General features: G+C 32.8%; 3 protein-coding genes across 4 annotated transcripts; 2 read left to right on the forward strand and 1 right to left on the reverse strand.

Annotated features, from left to right (window-relative positions):
* Window positions 1-1,813: 1,813 nt before the first annotated feature.
* On the reverse strand, window positions 1,814-6,088 carry LOC105799152 (gibberellin 2-beta-dioxygenase 6). 2 transcript variants are annotated; one of them, XM_012629556.2, is made up of 3 exons: window positions 5,582-6,088; window positions 2,982-3,306; window positions 1,814-2,595 (listed from the first exon to the last, which is right to left on the reverse strand). In XM_012629556.2, the coding sequence occupies exons 1-3, from the start codon at window positions 6,076-6,078 to the stop codon at window positions 2,377-2,379; spliced, it is 1,041 nt and encodes a 346-aa protein (XP_012485010.2). In that variant the 5' UTR covers window positions 6,079-6,088; the 3' UTR covers window positions 1,814-2,376. The 2 variants fall into 2 exon arrangements, with proteins under 2 accessions (XP_012485010.2, XP_052476677.1); XM_052620717.1 differs by having other exon boundaries at window positions 2,937-3,306.
* Window positions 6,089-7,592: 1,504 nt separating this feature from the next.
* Window positions 7,593-8,827, forward strand: LOC105799153 (PHD finger-like domain-containing protein 5A). Its single transcript, XM_012629558.2, has 2 exons — window positions 7,593-7,712; window positions 8,257-8,827. Exon 2 carries the CDS (start codon window positions 8,291-8,293, stop codon window positions 8,621-8,623), a length of 333 nt encoding a protein of 110 aa, XP_012485012.1. The 5' UTR covers window positions 7,593-7,712; window positions 8,257-8,290; the 3' UTR covers window positions 8,624-8,827.
* A 15,038-nt stretch (window positions 8,828-23,865) lies between these two features.
* Window positions 23,866-25,705, forward strand: LOC128032438 (protein PSY3-like). Its single transcript, XM_052620530.1, has 2 exons — window positions 23,866-23,985; window positions 25,427-25,705. The coding sequence occupies exons 1-2, from the start codon at window positions 23,895-23,897 to the stop codon at window positions 25,567-25,569; spliced, it is 234 nt and encodes a 77-aa protein (XP_052476490.1). The 5' UTR covers window positions 23,866-23,894; the 3' UTR covers window positions 25,570-25,705.
* Window positions 25,706-26,688: the final 983 nt, after the last annotated feature.

Genomic DNA, 26,688 nt, shown 5'->3' on the forward strand with positions numbered 1-26,688 from the left:
TTATTTTTCATATTCGTTTTATTATTCATATTTAAGGTTTGTGATTATCCCTCCTAAAGGTGTCATTTTCAAAGTTTGAACCTGGTCCTCACCCTTGTGCAATACGTTTTACTATTTCACCCAACTACTTGTTGATAATGATTCAAGTTTTTAAAATTACAAAAATGTATTTTAAACTAATCTCATATCCTTTAATCAAATTCACCTCATAAAATTAATAATATTTTTTTCAATTATCATAAAAATAATCTTTTTTTTGCTGATCTACAAGGATCTTAAAATCCAAAATAGAACAACTTGTAACGAAGATAAGTATAAAAGGGTTTACTATTTTGATACATATATATATATTGACATAAGCTGATATCATATAATTCTGGAGATACAAAAACAAAGAGGTGAAAGGGGGTTTTGTAAGCAAGTGATGGATATGGATTCATATGAAATTGAGTTCAAATGACAAGCATTGGCACATCTAATTGGGAATGGGACAAGGATATATGAGGTGGGTTTGTTTAATCATTCATGAAAGGCAACAATAAACTAAGAGACAAATTTCACATGGGTTTATCAAATCAAAATCTAGTTTTGTATCTCCAAACTCAACATCAACCATCCCAAACTTCATAATTTTGATATGATGTTGTGAAATATAATTAATTTCCAACTTTAGTTCAAAATGGAATTATATTATATGGGTGTCTAAACTTTTATAATTTATTTTATTATTAATATTTATTAAATATAGACTTGAAATTCTATATTTTATTTAAAAAGAAAAACAATGAACCTCTCATCGAGAAGTGTCGGAGGACAAGCAGTAGGTGTAGTTTCATCAGATAGGGTCCCCCAAAAGAGGCCAAATAGCATTGATAGTGCGAAAAAGAGGAGTTTCTCTTTTAGCATCCGAAAGAGAAAGGAGACTTTCTTTTCTCAAACTCTTTTTTAATCACTATTTTACTACTATTTATCACCAAAAATCGTTTGGAAGTATTTAGAAATGGAATCAATTGGAGTCCAGCCTTCAATTTCATCTATATCTGTATTTTAAGTATTGTATTTATTTCATAATTTTATGTTAGAAGATGCTTTATCAAACACTCTAATATGTAAATACTAATTTTTTAAACAAAATAAATTAAAGTTATGAACTACAAATCAAACATCAAATATGTTTCATCATTCTTTTATGTTTAAATTTGAGATTTAATTTCAACATTCATCATTAATTAATCCAAATAATTGATATATTAACATGAATTTTTCTTAAACATATCTTTCCAAATTCATCATGCTAACATATATTTTTGTAATTTACGTCATTATTTTAAATAAAATGATCATAATTATTTGGGGTAAAGGATTGAAGCAATTTAATCTTTATTAATTTTGAAAGTGAGCAACTAAGGACAATTAATTAGGTGCTAATGACTTCCGTCAATTGTACATAATTTTGATTGATATAATAACCAATTTAGCCCTCAATGTTTACATATTTTGTCAATTTAATCTTGATTCTGAAAGATTAAACAAATTTAGTCTCAACATTTACATATTTACACAAATTTTGTGGGCTAAATTTGTTAAATCAAAACTAAATTGACAGGATGTGTAAACTTTGAGAGGTACATTTGTTATTATACCAATCGAATTATATACAATTGATGGGAAACATTAACACAATGATTACTTTACTTATCCTTAAATGCTCGCTTTCGAAATTTACAAAGACTATTTGAGGTAACAGAAGAAAAATAATATTTTAGTTTCGATTTGAATTATTATTCTTTGTTTGGTTACTGGTTCAGCAACGTAAAAAAAAACATATTTGATACATTTACATTAAAATAATTACTCATGAAATAAAAATTTGCTACAATGGGTTGGGGTATTATAGTAGAGGATAAAGTTGTGGCCTAGAGTTGTAGGCTGACTTCCTAGGTAGAGGTAAGTGGAACCTAAATGCCAAAGCACGCAAAGATTTGCTACAATGGGTTGGGGGTATTTGGACAAACTTGCTGGTGGGGGACAAATTGAAAGCAAAGCATGCCTTTCTAATATTTGTCCACTCAGTAGCTTTCATTATTGAAATTTCAATAAGCAATTCTCCAGGATTCTACTTTTTCATGCCACATAATTATCGGGGAAAAAAAAATCAAAAATAAGCACTACACTTTTTGCTGCCTGTGACCTAAAGAGCAATGGAGGAGGCAGGAGCTTGATGATAGGAGTGAATCTAACATGTAATTATCACATTCGGTAAACTTAATGTTCAAATCATGATATCTACAGTCCTTTAATTTTATTTCCAACTTGCAGTGAAGAGATAATGAAACCATATATATATATATATATATATATATATATATATCTGCATTAAGCTTTGAACCTTTGGAGGCCAACTTTATAGCCTAGAGTCCTGGTGTCTTTTTGCACTTGTTCTTGGAAATCTTTGTAAGTAAAAGGTTTATATTTTGAGCTGTGGATCACACTCTCTTCAGCTGGGAATACAAAGTAGCAGATTGATAGCCGCTCCTCCTGCTTCTTCACTCTCACTCTATGTTTCACGCTCATGTATTCGTCGTCACTTATAGCCTATACTCAACACAATTTTAATACCAAATAAGTAAGATTTTCAACATTGATAAATAAATAAATAAATAAAACTAAAGCATTACTGTTGAGGTTAAGATCCTCAACAAGCTATAATATTATTTTCGATTGGGACTTTGTCTTTTTAATTACTTAGTCAAGAATTCTTGGCAAGTTCACAAAGTAGAGCTTGCCTCATCACCTATGGCATATAGGTCACTAATGAAGAGCATGCTACTACTTGAGTGTTCCGCGTGTTCAAGCACTAAGCGCTTTCACTTTATAAATCTATACAACTTTTAATAGGTCAAAATCTTAATCAGGGAGGATACCTCAACAATTACCATATAATATATAAATGAAATTTGAATGAAGTGGGTTGTATAGACCTGCATCATGTCACCGATATGAACTATAAGAGTGTTGGGAATTGGGTTAACCAAGTGCCATTTATTGTCCTTGAAAATTTCAAGTCCCCCAACATGATCTTGGTTCACTATGGAAAGCACTGAGCTATCGGTGTGTGGAATCATGCCCCAAGCCTCGCCAGCCAAGGAGCGGCGCGGTGGATACCTGTAAACCCGAATTAATGCAGTGGATTCATCTAACTTAGACTCGGATTGTTTGGGATCCAGATCGAGATTCTTCGCCATTGATTCAAACAAGGTTGTGGCAATCCTTGAAAGGTGCCTTCCATATTCTTCCAACAAAAGCCTAGTGGAAAAGACAGTTAAGGAAAAAAATATCTAGTTAGCAAGTAAGCAAAAATGGGGTGGGGCAAATTAATCGACCATGAGAGTCATTTCGAGAACTGGGAAAGCAGATTCGTTTCATTTTGGGAAAAAGATGAAGACCCATGTTTTTGTTTATATATGTGATGGCAAAGAATAATTTGCAATTGATGGAAAGGCTAAGCACATTAAGGGTGGTGGTGGGGGACTGTGTTGTTTCACTTATGGAACATATAAATCAAAAGCTGTTCCAAAGTCATTCTTGTTCCTTGCTGCTTTTGCATTTCGTGGCCTTACCTCACTATCCATGCTTTATTTTAAGGGGAATTATAAGCTCCATACACAAAACAGCAAGGTGCTTTGTGTTCCTGAGAGGATCCTAAGGCAAACCCAAGATGAATTCAAAATTTTACTCCCAAACAACTTTGATTCTCACCTATCACTATTTCTTTTGCAAAATAACTATGCTTTAACTCTAAAATAGTTTACCAAAAAAAAAAAAAACCATTTCAAACTAAAAAGTAAGGCAGATAATCAGCCTTTCAAATCAAACCATGTTTCTAATATGATAATTTAATCTAAAACTAAAACTCCAATATATTTTATACTTTACAAAATCATGTTTAAAATAAATATTTTATTTTTTTCAGAAACACCTTTTGATAACAATGAAAAATATTGTCAATTTTTTTCAAAGCATTTTCTAAAACCACTTTTTAACCTCAATGATAAACAAACTTTTAATGTTTCTATGTACAAACCGATTGAGTCTTAACTCAGTTGACTTCGTTACAATTACAATAATTAGGAGGACATAATTTCAAATACCTATTAGATAGGATTAGGGAAAGAAAGGAACAAGAGTTTTGACCCTTCTTCATCTTCTTTATTATAATACTACTACTAATAATAAGGAATTTATAATTTGACTAATTTTAATCTTGAGTCCCATTCTACTTAAAATTCTCGACATTGTCATTGAATCTGATTACTTGATTATATCAAGTCAAAATTTAAATTCTATTATTAATTTTGTGGATGAAATTTTAATTGCCAAAGATTAAAGGACATGATCAATCATGTACATATCCATCCATATTATTATTAAACTGGAGTTATAAGTTAATTAAGAACTAATTCAATTAGAAAATAGTTTTAAAATAATTTCTTAAGAAAATTAAAAATATTATTAAAATTATGTTTTGTCTTTTCGTAATTTCCTATAAATTTTTACCTAAAACAACTAAAACTAATTACCTAAAAAAATACTAACTAAATGTTTAGGATACAACATAAGATTTGCACATAAAATTTTTACTACTCCACTTATAATTTAATTAAAAGTAATTTTTTATAAATATACTTTTTATATGATAAATTATTTTATGGATATTTCCCACCACACTATCTATGGTCACTTTTTAATTATTTAATAACATTTTAATAAATTTTTCCATGTCATTACCACATTAATTTGGTAATTTTTTTACTCTGAACCTTGAATATTGAACCTTAAACTCCAACCCTTGAACATTGAACCTTAAACTCCAAACCTTAAACATTGAACCCTGAACCTTGACTTTAACTCCTAAACTCTAAACATTGAACCTTAAACTTTGATCCTCCAAACTTGAATCCTAAACCTTAAATTCGAATCCTAAACCTTCAACTTGGGATCATAGTACAAGGTTAGGGTTAGTATTTGCTACTGAGGATTCACTATCTTAGCTCGACATTGATGAAATAAATTAATCGTCATTGGAACTATACATTCATCATCCTATCAATAAACCATACAGGAAATATACTATTTACCGTACTATTATCAATCCATGATTGTTAATCCTACTGACATAATTGGTCCCACAACCTGGAAGTTCTTGATTAATCTTCGTTACGACTTACAAGAATGAGAAATCAAAAACTGATAGTTTTCATTGAAAATTAAATTCTTCCAATTTTCAGTTGAATCATATATAGGGTGATGGTGAGGAATGTGGTATATAACTATGTATGGAAAATTAAAAGTAAAGAAAATATGATGATTGGTCCATTGAAACTATTTGCATATTTTGTTTTTGGGGACAGGGTCTTAAAAAAGTTATTGATGCTGACCTTGCAATCTTCATTTTTTGCAAAAAAAAATCTGGAACAGTTCAATCAGTTGGTCACTTCGTTGTGATTACTGCCCACCCAAAAGCAATACAAAATCCAAAAAGAAAAACGCCAACCAAAGGCAATCAACAAAGAAACAGTACCTGAAACAATGAAGCATAGGATGTTCAGAATGGAAGTGTGGGAGTTGAGTGAGTGGAACATTAAACCCTTCGAGCCAGTTCATGGTTGAAGTCGAGGCAGCAGGGTTTAGGGCAGTCCCAGATGGGGTTAAGGCAGGGGTGCCCCAGAAATAAGACATAGGGTTAGTGATTAAGGCTTGCTTGGACTCAAAGGATAAACCAAACAACATCTTGGCATGGTACTGAAGTTTGGTCAAAAGGGTTGAAGGGATCCCATGGTTAACCAAACGAAAAATACCCCAACTTTTACAAGCATCCCCAAGCTTATGCAGGCTAAGGCACTCAAGATCCACCATAGGGATTGGAACTGAATCTTCTTGGGTGGTGGTACTGGTGTCTTCCATGGAGTAGTTGTTCTTCTTCAATTGAGCCATCATCTGCTGCGGAGGATGAACACCCCCACCGTTCAGCTGGCGAAACACAGGAGGGTAAGATCCCACGTTGCTCATTTGACGCATGTTTCTAATCATATACCTTATATTTTTTCTTCTGTATTTCTGGGTTCAGTACAGACGGTATATATAGAGCGAGGGGATTAGGTTTTGTCCTAAAGTGAAATTGAATTTATATTTAGGTAGGGACCCATTTGATATGTTGTGAAACGTGTCGAGATATCGTCACCCTAGCTAAGCTGATGACTTGTTTTTATTTGTCAGTCACTGCAACTTTAGTGAATGCCTAAAAGAACCTCCCTCAGTCAGGTGATTTGCCGGCTACTGCCTGCTCTGCTCCGGTATCGTCTTAGGATTTCTCACAACACTGCTTTAATATTCAGGCTCTAATTGAGAATAATTACCTAATTTAGACCCCAAATAGTAATTTAATTCGTACATAAATTATGGTCCTACTTTTTTTTTTTTGGAATAAAACAGTATTTAATTTATGAAGTTGGCAATTTTTAACTTGATTCATGAATTTTTTTGTCTACTTTAGTTTTAGAATTTGGCAACGTTTACCAATTTGGTCTATGAATTAAAGTAATGATGACACTATCACTAAGATTGGGCCATGTTATTACCTATATATTTTTAAAAAAACTATATAAAATTTAAAAAAGCCAAAAAAAATTAAATCAAGTAATGATATAACTCAATCTCAAAGTATTACATTGTCATATTCTTATGGAATTTAAATTTAGGGACCAAATTAAAAAAATTAATCAGGTTTTGAGATTAATATGGACCAAAAAATTTTGGGGGCTAAATTAGGAAAAGTTTTCAAATTCAAAAACTAAAAGTTAGTTTATCCCTTTTTTTTTTCTTTTTACCTAAACATTTCTGTCTAGTTTATATATTTCCTCCTTTTTTTTTCTTTAATTCATTGAGGAAATGGCAATAGTAGAGCTCGAAGGTGTTTCATGGTTGATCGGGTTGGTTAGGTCCAGTTTTGGGCCAGGCTTGACTTGGGATCGACTTGATCTAGTCTGTTTATTATTCAAAAAATTAAAAAAATAATTTAAATTAAATTTAAATTTATATATTTTTTATAATTAAATTTAAATAAAAATAATAATTAAACAATAAAACAGATTATTTAGATAGACAAAACCATGTTCGAGCTTGAAAAGTTCTTTAAAATCAAACCACGACCCATGAACACTTATATGTATTTATTTAGTACAATTATGACTCAAACTTGCTTCATTCTATTTATTTTTGAAGGAAGGATATTGAACTTCACATCATGTTTGGTTCGCTGTAATGGAATAAAACTGTAATCAATAATTCAAGTGTTTGGTTGAATGGAATGGAATAGAACTGTAACAATATTCTTATGTTTGGTTGAATAGATTGATATTGTAATAGTTTAAGAAAAGAACTGAAATGACCATAATACTCTTAGCAGAATTTTTTTATGTAGATATTTATTGATATTAAATTTTAATAAGATTGGTAGCGAATTCAAAATTATTATAGGCCCAAAATGGCAAGATAAAAAAGCCCAAAAATCTGAAACAATAGCCCAAATTAAAATCGAAAGAACGAGCCCTATGATTTTTCCAATTTCATTTATTCGTTTTCAAATCCACACGGATCCTCATCTTTCTCTCTGCTGCGAGACTCTCCGGAACATCACCAAAGCCGACTTTCAGGTCACCCTCCTCCTTTTCTTTGCTAACTCATATACCTGCTCCAAGCTTTCTGTTTACTTTCTTTTATTTTCCTTTTGTTCTTTTTTTAGTTTTTTTTTATTGTTTGGTCTGCAAATTAAATTCTGTAAGTTATTTTGCTTTTTATATGGTGCAATTATCTTATAATTAGGGTTGTAGCAATATCTAGGAAGCAAAAGAGAATTAAATGAACATGGGAATCAGAATCTTATTAAGTCCTGTCTTTGATTTGTGATGTTGGTTTTTGGATTTTTCTTTATAATACTCTTTTGTAACCTCTGAATATTGAGGAGAACTTGAGTGTTTATCTTATAATTAGGGTTGTGTTATGGCTAATTAACTATCCTTCCATAGCAGTATCTAGGGAACAAAAGGGACTAGCATTAGTATGAGTATTAATAGTAACAAAAGAAGGGAATCAGGGTCTTAGTAATTTCTGTTTTTTGTTTTCTGATGTTGGGTTTTTGAATTTATCTTTATATTACACTTCTTGTATTGTTTTGATTCTTTTGCTTTTCTGTTTCAGATCTTGGAACAACTAGGAACAAGTTTGGGCAGTCATGGCTAAGCACCATCCTGATTTGATCATGTGCCGGAAACAGCCAGGGATTGCAATAGGACGATTATGTGAGAAGTGTGATGGCAAGTGTGTAATCTGTGACTCTTATGTCCGCCCTTGCACGCTCGTGCGAGTTTGCGATGAATGCAACTATGGGTCGTTTCAAGGTAGGTGTGTTATCTGTGGAGGGGTGGGGATATCTGATGCATATTACTGTAAGGAGTGTACTCAGCAAGAGAAAGATCGCGATGGTTGTCCAAAAATTGTTAATCTCGGGAGTGCTAAAACAGACTTATTCTATGAACGTAAAAAATATGGTTTTAAGAAAAGATGATTGATGTTTACCTGTTGTGATTAGGTCTTGCTGTGCTTATGTTGCAGGGAATGCCGGATTTTAGAATATGTTGGTATCACAGAGAGACTTAAGCTCTTTAGAATTATGTTATTTTAAGAACTATAGTTGATTGTACTAGGGGCCTAATTTATTTACACAGAATCTGGTATGGAAATATCAGGTTGCATTGTTTACGGAGTTCAATTGCTGATTTACACTTATTGATACGTAGTTTATGCTATGTATTTGCATGTGCGGTTTGTGGGTGAGCTTTTGCTAGCAAAATTTTCTCTAAGTCGTCGTTTTAGGTTTTGCATATCTCGTGCTTGTGCCTGTCCTCGTTTTAGGTTTTGCAAAGTTTTTAAGTGCTTTATTACTTGCATTATCTACTTCTATATGCTCTACATTTTTCTTGTGTTAATTGTGCATGAAGCAAGTGAAAATTGTTATCGCACTATAAGACAATCCTGGTTCGAAATCGACTATGTTGCAGAGCAACCAAGTGGCCAAATGAATCTCAGCAATATCTCCTATTCTTGCATGTAAATTGATTGACAACTTACTGTTTTTCCGGGGGTTAATTATACCTGTCGAAACTATTTTTTTGAAAAACAAAAATTTTAGCTTGTCGACTTTTAAAAATGAAAATTGGGAGTCGCCACCAATCTTTTATTAAGGTGTGATTGGGTCACCTAAAAATGACTTTGGTCTACAAATTTTAGAAAAACGGGTCCGGGAGTCGGTTACGTATGAGAAATGATTAGCACCTTCATTACGCCCAAATATTGGTACCTAGTTAATTAATTAATGTCTTAATGTCGAAAATTTAAAAATCGTAATCCTTAGTAAAAACTTAAAAACGTTACGTATTAAGATCTTTATTATTTCAGAGAAATAAAATACCACACTCAATACGTTAGGGCACGACATTCTAATTTTCCCCAAAAATGAATTATGGTAAAATACTAGTGCAATAAAAAATGTAAAAGAATATTCATTTATTCAAGATTTAAGAAATCGCGGCCCAATACGTTAGGGCACAATTCCTCTAAAATCCCAAACTCGGAATATTTCCTTTATTATTATTTTTTTAAAAATATTCATTTCGAGAAATCAATGCGTCACATCCAATACGTTAGGACACAACGTGTTGAATTCCCAATAATAAGTTCTTATTTTTTTGATAAAAGAGAAATCCTCGATTGTTAGATTTTCAAAAAAATCGGAACCCAATACGTTAGGGCTCAATTTCCTTGAGAAATCCTAAATATGAGTATTACCTCTATTTTGAAGCGTTTTATTTTAAAATTAAATAAGAGATAAGGTAATGTTATGTTGAACTTAAACAAATATCAATAATAAATACAACAATTTCATAGAAATAATATGAATAAACAAATAAATAAACAAAATAATGACGTGCAAAATATCAAATAAATAAGCAAGATAATAATAAAAATATGCAAAAATAAATTAATAAGCGAATAAAAAATATATATGTACACAAAAAATATATAAGTTTTAAACAATTAATATAATATTAAAATTAATTAAATAAATTAAACATGTGTATATAAAATATAAGTAAGGGAAAATTTTAGTATAAAAAACATAAATACATGCTTAAATATACATATAATAATAATAATAATAATAATTGCATATGAGAATTATAAAATAAAAATTAAAAGAATAAAATTGCATTATCAAATATATTGATTTTTAAAGAAAATATGAAAATGGACTAAATTGGATCGCCAGTAAAGATTCGGGGTAAATTCGTAAATAAATAAAGTCTGGAGGACTTAATTGAAAGCTCGAATTACATAGAGGGGCTGGAAGGGCAATTTTCCCTTCTCCTCTAAACGACGCTGTTCAAATTAGACCAAATTGAAATAAAAATAAATAAAAGGGTAAATTAAAAAAATAAAAAAACTTAATTACAAAAATATTAAAAGGCCGGGGGGCTAAATAAAATAAATAAAATTCGCAGTGGCATCACCTTCTCCCTTTTTTTAAAATTGTAAATAAGTAAAAAAATAATCAAAAGAAAAAAAATAGTAAGCCACCTTTAAAAAACTGCCAATCGTTCTCTTTTTTTATTCCTCCTTTTTTTTCCTTTACAATGAAGGGAGAGGCCTCTATTTATAGTTGAACCTCCCCAAATCCAACGGTACAGATCAATTACATCAACGGCTGATATTAAAGGGTATCTACAAATTAAATCTCTAAGATTACAAAATTATATCTTTTAAGATTGCATATCATATCTAAGATTATATATTATATCTAAGATTGCATATCATATCTAAGATTGCATATCCCTGAAGATTATGTTTCCATAAGCTTGTAGATGGACCTTCAACTTTTTCAAGTAATGGGCAATTCCGATGGGGCCAAATGATATTACTTTGGGTTTTCTTTTTTGTGAGCCCGGGCTAAAATTGGGTATTACAGCTGCCCCTCTTTGCTCGTTGTCGTGTAACAGGAACGGAGCAAAGACTTCAGAAATGGCCAATTTTTGCCCAGTCACGCTGGATCTTAGTGCTCTTCTTCTTCAAGTAGCCACATTCCATTCTACTGCATATTCAAATGTATAAGAATTGGTGCTTCAATCTACTCCACTGCAATATCAAGGAGATAGAACTTACAATCTTCAACCTATTCCACTGCTGACTAGGGAGATATGATTACTGGCTTCAATGTACTCCACTGTAACCACAGGGAGGTAAAATCCGCCATCTTCGATCTGCTCCACTACTGCTTAGGGGGATAAGACCTGAAATCTTCAATCTATTCCACTGTTGTCCAGGGAAGTAGAATTATTGGCTTCAATGTACTCCACTATAACCACAGGGAGGTAAAATCCGCCATCTTCGATCTGCTCCACTACTGCTTAGGGGGATAAGACCTGAAATCTTCAATCTATTCCACTGTTGTCTAGGGAAGTAGAATTACTGGCTTCAATGTACTCCACTATAACCACAGGGAGGTAAAATCCGCCATCTTCGATCTGCTCCACTACTGCTTAGGGAGATAAGATCTAAAATCTTCAATTTATTCCACTGTTTTTTAGGGAAGTAGAATTAATGGCTTCAATGTACTCCACTGTAACCACAGGGAGGTAAAATCCGCCATCTTCGATCTGCTCCACTACTGCTTAGGGAGATAAAATATGAAATCTTCAATCTATTCCACTATTGCCCAGGGAAGTAGAATTACTGGCTTCAATGTACTCCACTATAACCACTGGGAGGTAAAATCCGCCATCTTCGATCTGCTCCACTACTGCTTAGGGAGATAAGATCTGAAATCTTCAATCTATTCCACTATTGCCCAAGGAAGTAGAATTACTGGCTTCAATATACTCCACTATAACCACAGGGAGGTAAAATTCGCCATCTTCGATCTGCTCCACTACTGCTTAGGGAGATAAGATCTGAAATCTTCAATCTATTCCACTGTTGTATAGAGAAGTAGAATTACTGGCTTCAATGTACTCCACTGTAACCACAAAAAGGTAAAATCTGCCATCTTCGATATACTTCGCTGTCAATGCAGGAAGGCAAGATCTGCTATCCTTAACCTGCTCCACTACAACCGAGGAAGGCAAGGCTTTGTTTTCGATCTGCCTCGCTGTCGATGCAGGAAGGCAAGATCTGCTATTTTCACTGATCTATTCTCTAGGGAACATGACCTGTATAATGAACCTAATTATGCCTAATGATTAGGATGGCATGATCAAAATGCATCAAATGCTCCTAACTAGACATGTGTAAATGGTGTTTGCATGAATGCAAAATTTTATTTTTCCGAGAATGATCCCGCTTAGGTTGTCATTACTCGAAGTTTATTAAGGCTTTGTGACTGGCGTGCTACAACGCCTTCTTGCTTGACTGGCTTTTCTGAAGAAACATTTAGCCAGGTTGCCCCCCACTATGAACCTCCAAGTTTAATCCATCGGGGCGCAAAAATTCATACTATCGTTCTCCTACTGTAACCCAAGAGTATATGGCTTTTCTTCAATCCTCTCCTATCACAATTCAAGGATACAGGATCTAAATCTTTCTAGTCTCTTACACCATTCCCAGGGTGTCGTACCAAAGGCTCATGTGCAAATGAAGGCTCTCTTCCCAAGGCAACCTCTTTCTATTGCCTGGTAATCATTACTTGCTTGTTGATTTAAGCTTTGTCATCAACACGACATCTTATTATTTTGTTCAACCAATGTTTTTGACAATAAAATCCAAAGCGAAAGTCCTAGTTTAGACTCTTCCTTTTCAGATTTCCAACCTTTAAACCTGGTGCGTTCTAAATAATAGTCCTGTTTCAGACTCCTGTATTATTTAGAAACTTCTAGAGTAATATGAAAAACTTCCCTTGTGAAAGTTTTATTAGTCCATTGATCATTATTCCAATGCAACATGCTTACGAAAAGGTCATAACAAGGGATAAGAATAAATTATAGTAAAAAAAAGATAACAAAGAAATTGATTGGGAATGTGTATCTTTGAAAAGAATGAAGTATTCCAAGAATAAAAAATTCAATAGTATGAAAATTGGGTGCCTCAGATATCGCAGCTTGAACTTCTCTGTACAAACTTTTTGAAAATCCTTCTGAGTTTGACATGTGTTTAGGAGATCCACAGTACTCTACCAATGCCCCAAGATTTTTCCTACTCTTTCCTGTTGATTCAGATATAACTAGATCACCACATGCCCCAATCTGATCAAGATTCGAGTTGCTCTGATCACCTCATGCCCCATTTTGATCAATATTTGAGCCGTCCTTTTCGGGTTTTCAACTCAAATCCCCTTTGGTCTCAAGGCATCTTTTGCGAATTTTCACCTTGGCCTCTCCCTTTTTTTTTGAAATATTTTTTATTGAATCTGAACACGTAAGATTAGGCATGTCCTAGTTATCCCTTCTGATCAAAGTCGATGCTTTTCCGGATAAGGCCTTCCACATAAGGTCCTTCCTAGCTTGGGATGAAGTTCTTTTTGTATGGGAAGGATCTTTTTTCAATACCAGTCCCTCTCAATGAATTCTTTAGGGCGGACCTTTTTTATGAGCTCGCATCATTTACTTTTGGCACATTTGACCATGACGGATAACTTTGAACATTCTTCCTCAATCGGTATTGGATCCAAAAACTCAGAGAGAAAGAATCTTGTCTTCAATAGGCAAAACCGCAATGGACACAAGAGAAAGACATTGCCCTGGTAGATTTTATTTTTTTTTGTTTTTTTTTGTCATCCCCTTTTTGGCAATATGACATTAATTATGAACAGACTGCAAAATTTTGATATTGTGCTGTTGTTTAGTACATTGTCAGATATGATCCTTTTGGCGTTCCATTCTGATTCTTCACGAATTTGCTAACTGTCGACTTTGTGACATTGACATATGAAGCAGCTTCCACCCATTTAGTAAAGTAATTGACGACCACAAAGATGAATCAATGATCGTCAGACTCTTTTGGCTAGATTGACCAAATAACCTTTATGCCCCACATATGGAGAAGTCAAGTATCCCAATGATTCTTTGTAAGGTAAGATCCGTTTCTCGACTTGTTCTACCATCCTTAACAGGTCCGGAAATAGGCTACAATCTATGTCATCTTCAAAGTCATGAGATCCCTCTAAACATATGTCTCGCTCAAAAGGAGATTCTGAGTCTGTAGCAGCGTCACTCATGTCGTTGATATCCAATGACCTATAGTAAGTACAAAAGAATATACAAAGAATGTACGAATTTAAGAATGATTATTTGTACAATATAATTATGAATGTGGAAGAAAATCCAAAAGAATGAAAGAATAATTATTTAAAAAGAATAAAATATATTGGCTCAAAAAATGAATGCAAAGATGTATTTAGAATAATGACGTTCAGACATGAGCCTATTTCGCAAAGGCATTTTTATCATTTTTAGGCTAAAAACAACAAAATTGTTCTGAACATTACTCTAAATAAGCTCTAAAAAACTACAAAGATTTCTTCTGCAGTTTAATTACTTAGAACACTTCTAAGTTGATAAGGGCGAATATCTTTAAGGACCCTTGTAAATTGTCTTCAAAAATGGCATTGATGTGAACGTCTCTCAACATTTCTTCATACATCCTATTCACCCCCATTATCAAATGTGATTGGGTAGCGGATTTTCTGCACTAGATGAATCGCCAAATTTGACAACGCCAATACTGATAAGCCTTTCAACCAGTTTTTTAAAGGTAATGCAATTTTCTATAGAATGCCCCGTAATTTCTGCATGATAATCACATTGTGCACTTGTATCATACCATTTGGGATACGGAGGATGTGGAGGCTTCACATGTAAAGGAGAAACAACATGCGCATTGAATAAGCTTTGATACAGCTCTTTGTACGACATTGGAATTGGCGTGAACTGGAGCTTTTCAGTGCCTGGCTCCATACCTAATTCTTGTCTTGATGAACTCTGTTGATTAGCAATCGATTTGCCATACATATTCACGTTGTTCACCTCATTTTCCTTTTCTTTTGAGGCTTGCCTTCTGTTATTTTCTCCAGTATCAATCTTTCTACTCCTTATGGCGCTTTCAATCATTTCACCATTCATGATTATGTTAGAAAAGCTTTTTGTTGCACTCCCTAACATATGTGTGATGAATGGGGCCTTCAATGTATTAACGAAAAGCATCGTCATCTCTCTTTCTAGAAAAGATGGTGGACTTGGACAGCAACCTCTCTCCATATCTGTGCGTACTGCCTAAAACTTTCACCGGGCTTCTTTTCCATGTTCTGTAGAGTGATTCTATCAGGTACCATGTCAGTTACATGATTGTACTGCTTTATGAATGCCTGTGCTAAATCTCTCCATGAATTAATCATGGTACGACTCAGTTGGTTGTACCACTTGGATGCTGTCCCAGCGAGGCTATCCTGGAAACAATGTATCAGCAGTTGGTCATTATTAACATACCCAGTCATCCGCCTACAAAACATGGTAACATGAGCTTCGGGGCTACTAGTTCCATTATACTTCTTAAACTCAGGCATTTTGAATTTATAAGGGAGTATTAAATCCGGAACCAAGCTCAATTCTTTAACGTCAATTCCATGGTAGCCCTCAGTACTTTTCATCGCTCTAAGTTTTTCCTCCAGCCATTTGTACTTTTCTTCGAGCTGTTTCGGCAATTCATTATTCATTTTCTCCTTTCTAGCCGTCTCATCGAAATTAGGGATAGTAGGATTAACAAAGTTGGCTCCGAGGTTAGAGCCTGATCCTGCCTGGAGATTCATTAGCGTTGCAGCGTCACTCGGAGGATTAATGGTAACAGAGAACCTACGCGGGTATATCTCAACTTGTCGGGGGGTAAAGTCCGGAGGATAGACAGGTCCCTCATTGTCTCCTTCTTCAATATTGAGCACAGAGCCTTTTCCTTTTATCAGTTCCTTTGTTGAACCATTGAGTTAACTGAGCCATCATACTCCCTTGAGATTCCATCATTTTGTCTATCATTTTTTGCTGCTCATTCATTTGCTTTTGAAGTTGCTCCTGCATTTCCTTTTAGGATTGTTCTAGTCTTTCCATCCTTTGATCCATATCATTAGTTTTCGATCGAGTACCGTAGCGGTGTTTAGTAGGTTGGTTGGTTTCCAGATTAACTGAGCAGTTATTTAAATTAATTAGAATTTTTGATGAATTTTAATGCTATGATATCATGTAATGCGAATGCATGAAATGAATGCATAAAGAGACGTTGATTCTGATTCAATTCCATTTAGAAAACTTTACTAGAAAACAAATCTCTTTACATAAAATAGATATTTATATGGCCTTGCCCTCATAGGTGGAGATATTCGATCCTCTTCTTCATTTGAGCATTAAGATAAATCTCATGAACTCTTTAAAAAAACGTCTCTTCTATCTCCTTTTTTGCTCGATCCAGGTCGTAACTTGTTGCCCACTCATCCTCGTGATGCTCGTTGGCTTCTCTTTAAGAAGGTTCAGCAGCTCTCAAATAATCTTTGTCATCTTGAATCCTTGGGCAACAGAGCCATAGTCGTGTAGTCTTCCATTAAATTATCATCCTTCTCTTATCACGTGTTCTTGGACCATATTCGGACAACCATATTGCCATCCACTTTATCAAGAAACCCATTTCCTTATGACAAGCTCTCTATTTAGCAACTGAACGTGAATCAACACCTCCTTTTTTATGATGAAATGAAATGTCATGTCATGCAATCAAAATAAAACACAAAAAGTCAGTATCGAATATAAACATAGAATATAATCAAGAAAGAGTAAAACACCTACTAGGATATCTACTAGGGTTTAGTATAGTTCTACCTAAGGTGGATTCCTAAAGTTCACTGTATGAAGTTCGGCTTCTAGGGCAAAGGTACCCGAACCAGCAGATTCTTCGATCTTCACCCATTATAGGCTCATATGGACCGAGTTCAGTTCAGGGGAATACATTCCCTTATGGCTGCACGGAGATGAAAATCTCACGAAGACATAGGTACGGATGTATCCCGGAAGCAATCCACTACCCTACATGGAGGTGAAAACCTCACGAAGGCATAGCTTCTCACTCACACTTAAAAGGGTAAAATTGTTCAGCTCATGGAATGTACAATGCAAACAATATTTAAACAAGAAGATAATGAAGGATGTCATGATTTTTTTTATAAATAATATTTTCTCGACTTTAAGACAAGAATTAATCAACTTTGTGGCTAGACTCTCTTAAGTCCCCAATAGAGTCGCCAAGCTGTCGAAACCATTTTTTTGAAAAACAAAAATTTTAGGTTCTCGACTTTTAAAAATGAAAATTGGGAGTCGCCACCAATCTTTTATTAAGGTGTGATTGGGTCGCCTAAAAATGACTTTGGTCTACAAATTTTAGAAAAATGGGTCCAGGAGTCAGTTACGTATGAGGAAGGATTAGCACCCTCATTACGCCCAAAAATTGGTACCTAGTTAATTAATTAATGTCTTAATGTCGAAAATTTAAAAATCGTAATCCTTAGCAAAAACTTAAAAACGTTACGTATTAAGACCCTTATCATTTCAGAGAAATAAAATACCACACCCAATACGTTAGGGCACGACATTCTAATTTTCCCCAAAAATGAATTAGGGCAAAATACTAGTGCAATAAAAAATGTAAAAGAATATCCATTTATTCAAGATTTAAGAAATCGCGGCCCAATACGTTAGGGCACAATTCCTCTAAAATCCCAAACTCGGAATATTTCCTTTATTATTTTTAAAAAAAATATTCATTTCGAGAAATCAATGCGTCACATCTAATGCGTTAGGACACAACGTGTTGAATTCCCAATAATGAGTTCTTATTTTTTTGATTAAAGAGAAATCTCGATTGTTAGATTTTCAAAAAATCGGAACCCAATACGTTAGGGCTCAATTTCCTTGAGAAATCCTAAATACTGAGTATTACCTCTATTTTGAAGCGTTTTATTTTAAAATTAAATAAGAGATAGGGTAATGTTATGTTGAATATGTGAATGAATGCCCTTAAACAAATATCAATAATAAATACAACAATTTCATAGAAATAATATGAATAAACAAATAAATAAACAAAATAATGACGTGCAAAATATCAAATAAATAGGCAAGATAATAATAAAAATATGCAAACATAAATTAATAAGCGAATAAAAAAAATACTGTACACATAAAAAATACATAAGTTTTAAACAATTAATATAATATTAAAATTAATTAAATAAATTAAACATGTGTATATAAAATATAAGTATGCTAAAATTTTAGTATAAAAAACATAAATACATGCTTAAATATACATATAAAAAAATAATAATAATTGCATATGAGAATTATAAAATAAAAATTAAAAGAATAAAATTGCATTATCAAAAATATTGATTTTTAAAGAAAGTATGAAAATGGATTAAATTGGATCGCCAGTAAAGATCCGGGGTAAATTTGCAAATAAATAAAGTCTGGAGGACTTAATTGAATGCTCGAATTACATAGAGGGGCTGGAAGGGCAATTTTCCCTTCTCCTCTAAACGACGCCGTTCAAATTAGACCAAATTGAAATAAAAATAAATAAAATGGTAAATTAAAAAAAAAAAACTTAATTACAAAAACATTAAAAGACGGAGGGGCTAAATAAAATAAATAAAATTCGCAGTGGTATCAGCTTCTCCCTTTTTTTAAAATTGTAAATAAGTAAAAAATAATCAAAAGAAAAAAAATAGTAAGCCACCTTTAAAAAACTGCCAATCGTTCTCTTTTTTTATTCCTCCTTTTTTGTTTTCTTTACAATGAAGGGAGAGGGTTCTATTTATAGTTGAGCCTCCCCAAATCCAACGGTACAGATCAATTACATCAACGACTGAGATTAAAGGGTATCTACAAATTAAATCTCTAAGATTACAAAATTATATCTTCTAAGATTGCATATCATATCTAAGATTGCATATCATATCTAAGATTGCATATCCCTGAAGATTATGTTTCCATAAGCTTGTAGATGGACCTTCAACCTTTTCAAGTAATGGGCAATTCCGATCGGGCTAAATGATATTACTTTGGGTTTTCTTTTTTGTGAGCCCGGGCTAAAATTGGGTATTATAATACCAAAGTCCTCAAACTATAGATCAAAATTAAATTGATCTTTAAACTTAAAAATGTTTTAATTGAATTATCAAACTAAATTATTCTTCTAATCAAATTATTTCGTCAGTCTAATTGCCAGCTTTAACGTTAAATATTGTAGCTTTGTTTTTAAACACACAGATTGATAATATTTTATGCACGTCAGATTGAAGCTGAAGTCGAAGCTTAAGGCTAAGTTGACTCTTACCATTATCAGGCTTTGCTTTCATGAAGTTTGACTCCTCTAAAACGAGATCTATATTTACCTTAATAATTCACAACATTTTCTGCAAATCATGTGGACTTGTAGCCAATTGGAGATGGTGAAAACGATACAATATAAGTCCCAAGCATTCCCTTTTTTGTCAGAAAACTATACTAGAACCTGCCTCGACATTTTTGGAGTATCGCCAAGGCCTCATTGGATCACAACTCAATTTGGAGGACACATAAGCTTATTACTAACTTTAATATTCTTTCAAATTTCTCTTTTTTAGAGTTTTGAAAGCCATGCCGTAAAAAGTATTCTGTCTGGTTATGAGGAAGCCTTGGGACAAGCTATTAATCTATAGAAGTCAGGCATTATACTTGACTTCCTGACAGATGCATTATTTGTTTGGTTATGGTGGTAAGCTTAACGATGAATTATGGGCAATATCTGGGATTTATCTTCCCTCAATGGGAGAAACAAAAAGTAATTTTTTACTATTATCAGAGAAAGATTAAGAGGATTTTAGTTGGAAGCACAAATTTCTGTCAAAAGCAAGAAAAAAGTGCAAGAAACTGTTGCCCAAGCACTCCCTGTTCATTGCATGAGTGTCTTCTTACTACTCTTGAATACAGGTGATGCCCCTCAAAAAATGATTATCTCCTTTTAGTGGGCTCTAACAATAATGGGCAATAGGAAGTTCATTGGAGAAACTGTGTTGTTGAAAAAATTGGAGGTATAAGGTTTTTTTTTTAACATGACAATGTTTCGCAAACAAAGGTGAAGGTTATTCGAATCTTTATTCTCTTCCATTTAGACTGTTCAAAGCTAAATAATTTTTAAATTGTGAATTTATTGATGTAAACGAAGGTAATAACCTTCTTTTCATATGGAATAGTATTATTACAGCTAAACAATTATTGGCCAAGGGAATCCTGTACCCGCTTCAATCACCATTACGAATAGGAAATACTACTGGAACACTTTCTTAACTTGCACCACTTTATGATTTAATGAAAATTCTTTAAAGCCATTCTCATCATTTAGAACATTTTTAACATCATTTTGAATTATTGTAAAACCTTTTCAAAGCTCAATTATGCATACATACAAGTCTCAAATCAATTTACAATTCAAAGGTTAACATACACATTCGAATAATTTCAAAAGTCACTCAATTTCACTAAATCCAAATACTGACAAATTCCTTTAATAGTTTAAGGCTCTAGATACATGCCAAAATACAATAATTACAATAATTACAAAATATTGAATAGTGATGCGATGCTCCCATGCTAGAACCATAACCTTCTCAACAAGTCCACAACCTATGCGTTTAAACAATTTACGCGTGAGCTCAATAGGTACACAAGGATAAACATACTTATCCTATTACTTATTAGTGTTGAGCCTCTAGGAGTAATGATTCAGAATTCAATTAAGCCACATTTTAGTGTTATTAACGGATTAAACCCTTATTACCGAATTAAAGGGGGATTCAACTAACAAATTGTTGATTCATTAGGTGATCACATGTTCAATTCAAATGTATAACTCCTATTGAGTGTTCACATAATGTTTAGTCAAATATAAAGTCCATCTTTTATTAGAATTCACTAGCTTAGTCATAAATAAATTCATTCCAAGTTTGAGCGTAAGCTATAAAATTGTGTAATGTAGCACAATGTCGCGACATTATGGTAGATGAAGTCTCGACCTTACTAATTGTTGTCGTGGAGTTTAAGTTCATAGAAGAATGTTGCGACATCAAGGAAGTTAACGTCGTGACTTAATTTATTAAATTTCTGAGAAAAAAAAGGAGAGTAAAGTCACGATATTGCGAGACATGACGTCGTGACATCATTTACTAAAATTGCGACATCGACATAAAAATGTCATGATGTTGCTAGGAATTTGCGGAGTGATCAAGGCATAGTTTGTAAAGTCGTGACATTGCGAGGCACGACATCATTACATTGTTGACTGATTAGGAATTTATGTTATCCAAGTGCAATATCCATAGAGAAGGATTAATTTAACTCTTACTCAAGTAGAAACAAACTATTGAGTATATTATAACATAGTTCATGAAGTTTATAAGGTCATCCTTCCATCTTACAACCAGTTCACAAAATCATTCTTATAATCATTTAGGAGTTACATAAACATAAATTTTGACCTCATATTTTTGTCTTATGGCCCTTATGAATTAGTTCAAAAATTTTCCTTCACAGATAGGCTCTCAACCTTTCATCTTAATTACTTATAACACCATTCATTTATGCCACAATGTTCGAAACATGATATCAAAACATATTCATTATTAGTATGTCCATTTATTCAATTCCTTGTCAAATTATTAGCTTAGAGCCTTCGGTAAACTCTAGCAAAATGTAACTCAGATGCTTGAGACCCATCCAAACACAATCAGAAAGCACATAATTACTAAGCCCAAAGGTATCATATCACGACCCTCCAAACAGAACCATATTGCACATAAGTGCATCCATCCAAACACAATCGAAGAACACATAAGTGCTAAGCTCGAAGGCATCACATCACATCCTTCCAACACAACCATATTATACATGAATGCATCCATCCAAACAAAACCATAAAGCACATAAGTGCTAAGCTCGAAAGCTAAAAAGAAGCTCTAACATGAATGACAAAATATGTCCTTTCATAAACATCATCGTCCTATCGAAAATGTAACAGCCCGATTTTTTGTGGTGACAGAACAGTGGTTTCGGCACCATAAATTTCCGTTGTATCGACTCGTAAATATTATTTTTAGAATATTTATAGATTCGATATAGTCGTATTAAAATTTGGTTTAAAAATATTAACATTTAGATAGTTAATTAAAGAAAAAGGACTAAACTGAAAAAGGTACAAAACTTGTTAATTAATGCATTTAGGCGATTAAATGGGTTAATTAATAATTAAGGGAGGAATTAAGGGATAATTAAACCCTAGTTATATTTTGGACGAAAATTAGAAAGGAGAAAAGATAGAAAAATGGCATGTTTAATGACAAAATGGTAAATAAGTTAAAATTAATTAAAACAAATTGAAACATTAAATCATTTATTTTCATTCTTCTTCAACTCTTGGCTGAAACCACCATTTTTTAACTAGGAAGTTTCAGTTGCTTCTTTTCTTTGCATGGTATGTAAATTTACTTGTTTTCTTGTAATTTTTATGTTTTTGATATCGTTGCAACTAGGTCCAGCTAGCATGTACCTTCGTTTTTTATTCTGTTGAAAATTTTGGAAGTTTTCATTGATGAATATTGAATTTTTTTTTATGAATACCATGTTTTTGGAACTTTGATTATGTTATTTGATGATTTTGTAAAGTGATTTTGTTAAATTTTGATTTTAGGATTAAATTATGAAAATATCAAAATATTAGGATTTGATATTGAATTTGATATTTATTAGGGCTTTTGAGGGCCTAGTATATTTGGATAAATATTTATTTGAGAAAAAAATGGTTAATTTGATGAATTTAAGGTTAAAGGACTAAATTGCAAAAATTATAAAAGTTTAGGATAATTGTGTAATTTTAGAAAATAAAAGAGTATTAATTGTAAAATGGATTGTAAATGAAATATATTCTGCTAAATAAAGAATTTTACATTTTAGATCAAAATCTCATAGATACTCGGGGCCATAGATACTCGGGGAAGAAGAAAAATTGTAAAATAGTTCCTGCAGTTCTACAACTTCTACAATTTAGTCCAGGTAAGTTCGTAGGGTTTAGAATTTAATATCAAAATAAACTACTGATTAGTCTAACATGTTACGATTTATATAATTAGTCTAGATTGTTGATGATGAATGGTAATTTGAGGTTTAATATTAAACTTGATGCTCGGCTTGATTTGAACGCGAGATAGAGTACATTTTGGATTTGGTGCGTTATGGTGGTTCGGAGTGGAGATGGTATTGGAGGGATATATTTGTATATTATCCGAGTAAACTGAGGTTCAGTATTTGTTGCGAACTCTCGTGTTATACTCTCTATTTGGTGTGCTGGTTGGATTAGCTCTTATGAGCATTGGTGTGATGGTCGGTTTAGCTCTTATAAGCATTGGTGTGATGGATGGATTGGCTCAAGTGAGCGTCTGGTGTGTTTGGTTGGACTGATGATGTACTTCTATCCGTAAGCCGTTTGCCATAACAACTCTATATAATCATGAGTTGCCATAACCACATTCATGTCAACGAACAGCTAAGATCCAATCCCATAACCGCTCTATATAATCATGAGTTGACATCACATCCAGGATAATAAGAAAAGTCAACTCTCAACCTTCCAAACACCATTTGCCACGTGTCATACAAACATAAAATCTTTTGTTGTCTATAAATGGGGCTCCCGCTAACCATATAGTTCAGTTTCATCCAAGAAAAATGCAAATGGGTATTGGGGTTAAGCTTTGCATCTTCATTTTGTTTAACTTGATCATCATTTCCTCATCTCGTAACACCATTTCTCTTTCAGGTATGTTTCTCTTCTTCATTTCTATACACACACATACAGATATATAGCATCACAAAACATACCAAAACTACATACACATATATCTTTTGCATGCATGAAAACCATTTTTATCCTATTTTTCATTCAATAAAAATAAAATAAACATGGAAAAAGACTTATATTTAAATATTCATTTCACATCTTTCTCAGGTTCAATGCTTCATAGTCCTTTTTCCTTAAAGATTCAAAAGATGTGAGAAGAAGATTCATACTGATAATGTGTTCATCTATAGACATCATTAGTGAATAAAAACCTATGTGAACATATATTTTACAAAAATGGGCTGTTTGGGATATTCGACTTTACAAAAAAACAAAAAAGAAAGAAAAAAGAGGTCAAAATCGTTGTAGTGCGTGCAACAATCCAGTTGTTTTCTGCATACTTTGCTTCTATCTATACAAATAAATATATTTATAATTTTTGGATAGGGATAACCTGGTTGTTAGCCAATATATATGCAGGTTTTCATTTATTTTAATGATTTAGAGTTTAAAATATTGGGCCCATTTGTGATATTAACACTTCATGTTTGATAATTAAAGACAAACTAATTGCCGACACATTTTTTAAAGCTGAATTTGGGTTTTCAATATGATTTTATACTTTTCATGATCATTTTGGCTTGGTTGACCCGTAGTTGTATTAATTTATAAAAGTTTTTCTTTGGATGTATTTGTTAAAGACTGGTTTTTTAATATGCTTTGAAAATAATGAACAAATATGTCAGGTTTTATATTTAATGTAACTCTATTATTAGGCCAACTGATTGTATTTTGATGTTATTGATAGATTATTGAAGATTGAGGAGTTTAGACATATAAGCTCTCATGTGGGTATAGGGAAGATTAAAATCTAAAAAATAGAGTGTTTGTACTATAGATGCCCTAATTATATTCATGAGAAAGTATTATATGAAATAGGGTGCACGTTATCTTGTATCTATTTCTAACTATTTAACAACATTTCACTAATTTGTTTTCATGTTAATACATATATTTGGTAATTTTTTAACTTAAACCCTGAACTCAAATCTTAAAGCTTGAACTCTAAATCTTAAACTTGGCATTTTAGTTTAGGGTTAAAGTTCAAGGTTCTAGGTTTGGGGTTCATGGTTCGGGGTTTGGGGTTTGGTGTTCGGGGTTCAGGGTTCAGGGTTTAGCTTACAAAAATTATCAAAATTACATATCAATGACATAGAAAAAATTACTGAAATATCATTAAATAATTAGAAAGTGATACCATCCTTTTTCATGTCTTGTAATGGTATAATAAAATATTTTAAAAAAAAGAAACATATCAAATTTTTAAGGCTGTTTATAGAATAAAAAAATAAGTATACTACCAAATACTCCTCTTTAATTAAACACTAATAATTGTTGCATGGTTTTGTTAATAATGTAGGGGACGAGATTGTATTGGCAATAGAAGGAAGGTCTCTAATGGCAAGCGTGGAGGATTACGAAGAACCAACAGCGAATCGTGGCCATGATCCTCCTTCAAGGGCTAGAGGCAGTGGCAGCAACGGTGGTGGTCGTGGAGGCTGAAAGGCTAAATAAATAAATAAATAAATATATATATATATATATATTCTTGTGCTATATATGTAAAATAAAGATGGCAATTGTATTTCTCTAAAACTTTAATGTTTATCAAGTGTTTTCATGATTTTTAATTTATTTATCAACTAATCTAAAAAAATCTACCAATTTCAAGCAGAGGAAAAGTGTGAATGAACAATAAACCCGTTAGTTTTTTCGACTATAATTTTCACAAAGTTGATCTTATATTCAAATCCAAATAGCTCAGTCAAAGTTGCATAGATAGAAAAGAAGGTTGTAGGATTTAGAACCATTCTTCGAGAAAGGCATACGACCGAATTGGGTAGGATTTTCTAGGAAAAATTTTAGAGTTGATGGGGTTATAGAGAAGGTGGCATTGGTGGATCTTGGTACATGGCTTCCGTGGCGGGATTTTTCTATATATGGTGACCCATTATTGGTCTTCCATCTCATGTTTGAGAAAGCAGTTCAGAAAGGTGATCCTAGAGGTATTGAGTGTGAGGAAAGTGGGGTCTTTCTTCCCCATTTTCAGTTCTTTTTATGGAAGCAGGGGAGGAGATGGAGAAAATGTGATAAAAGTTTTGAATTGGTCTGAAAATAAATTTTCAGAAATAATAGGGATTGGAGTTGAGATTTGCGCCTGATTTGTGTGGGTTTATTACTAATTCGAGAAGCATTTTTATGTGGGTTTATTGCCCTCTTGAAGGTGTAAATATGTAGGAGGCACTATAATCTTTTTTTGGTCTCCTTCTGATCTTGGATATTTTTAATTTAACATGGAAATTACCCAATAGAGGTGGTGCCCTTAGTCTTACCTCCTTTCCATTCAAACTTTCCTAAAATTTCACTCCAAATTTAAACTCATCATCTAATCTAACTCCGCCACAATATTTGTGTGGGTTTCCTTGCTTCATAACCAACCTTGGATAAGAGGAGCTGAGAGGGTTGGAAATTTTTTTTATTTAGTTCTCTTTATAATTTATAAAATTTTAAATTAGTAATGATAAAATTATACTTTGGCCCCTTAAAATGATAAAAATTTGATTTAATCCTTTAAAAACTATAAAAATATAGGTCATTGAAATGGTAAAATTACATTTATTA

Source organism: Gossypium raimondii, chromosome 9 (genome assembly GCF_025698545.1).
Source record: "Gossypium raimondii isolate GPD5lz chromosome 9, ASM2569854v1, whole genome shotgun sequence".
Lineage (NCBI taxonomy): Eukaryota > Viridiplantae > Streptophyta > Magnoliopsida > Malvales > Malvaceae > Gossypium > Gossypium raimondii.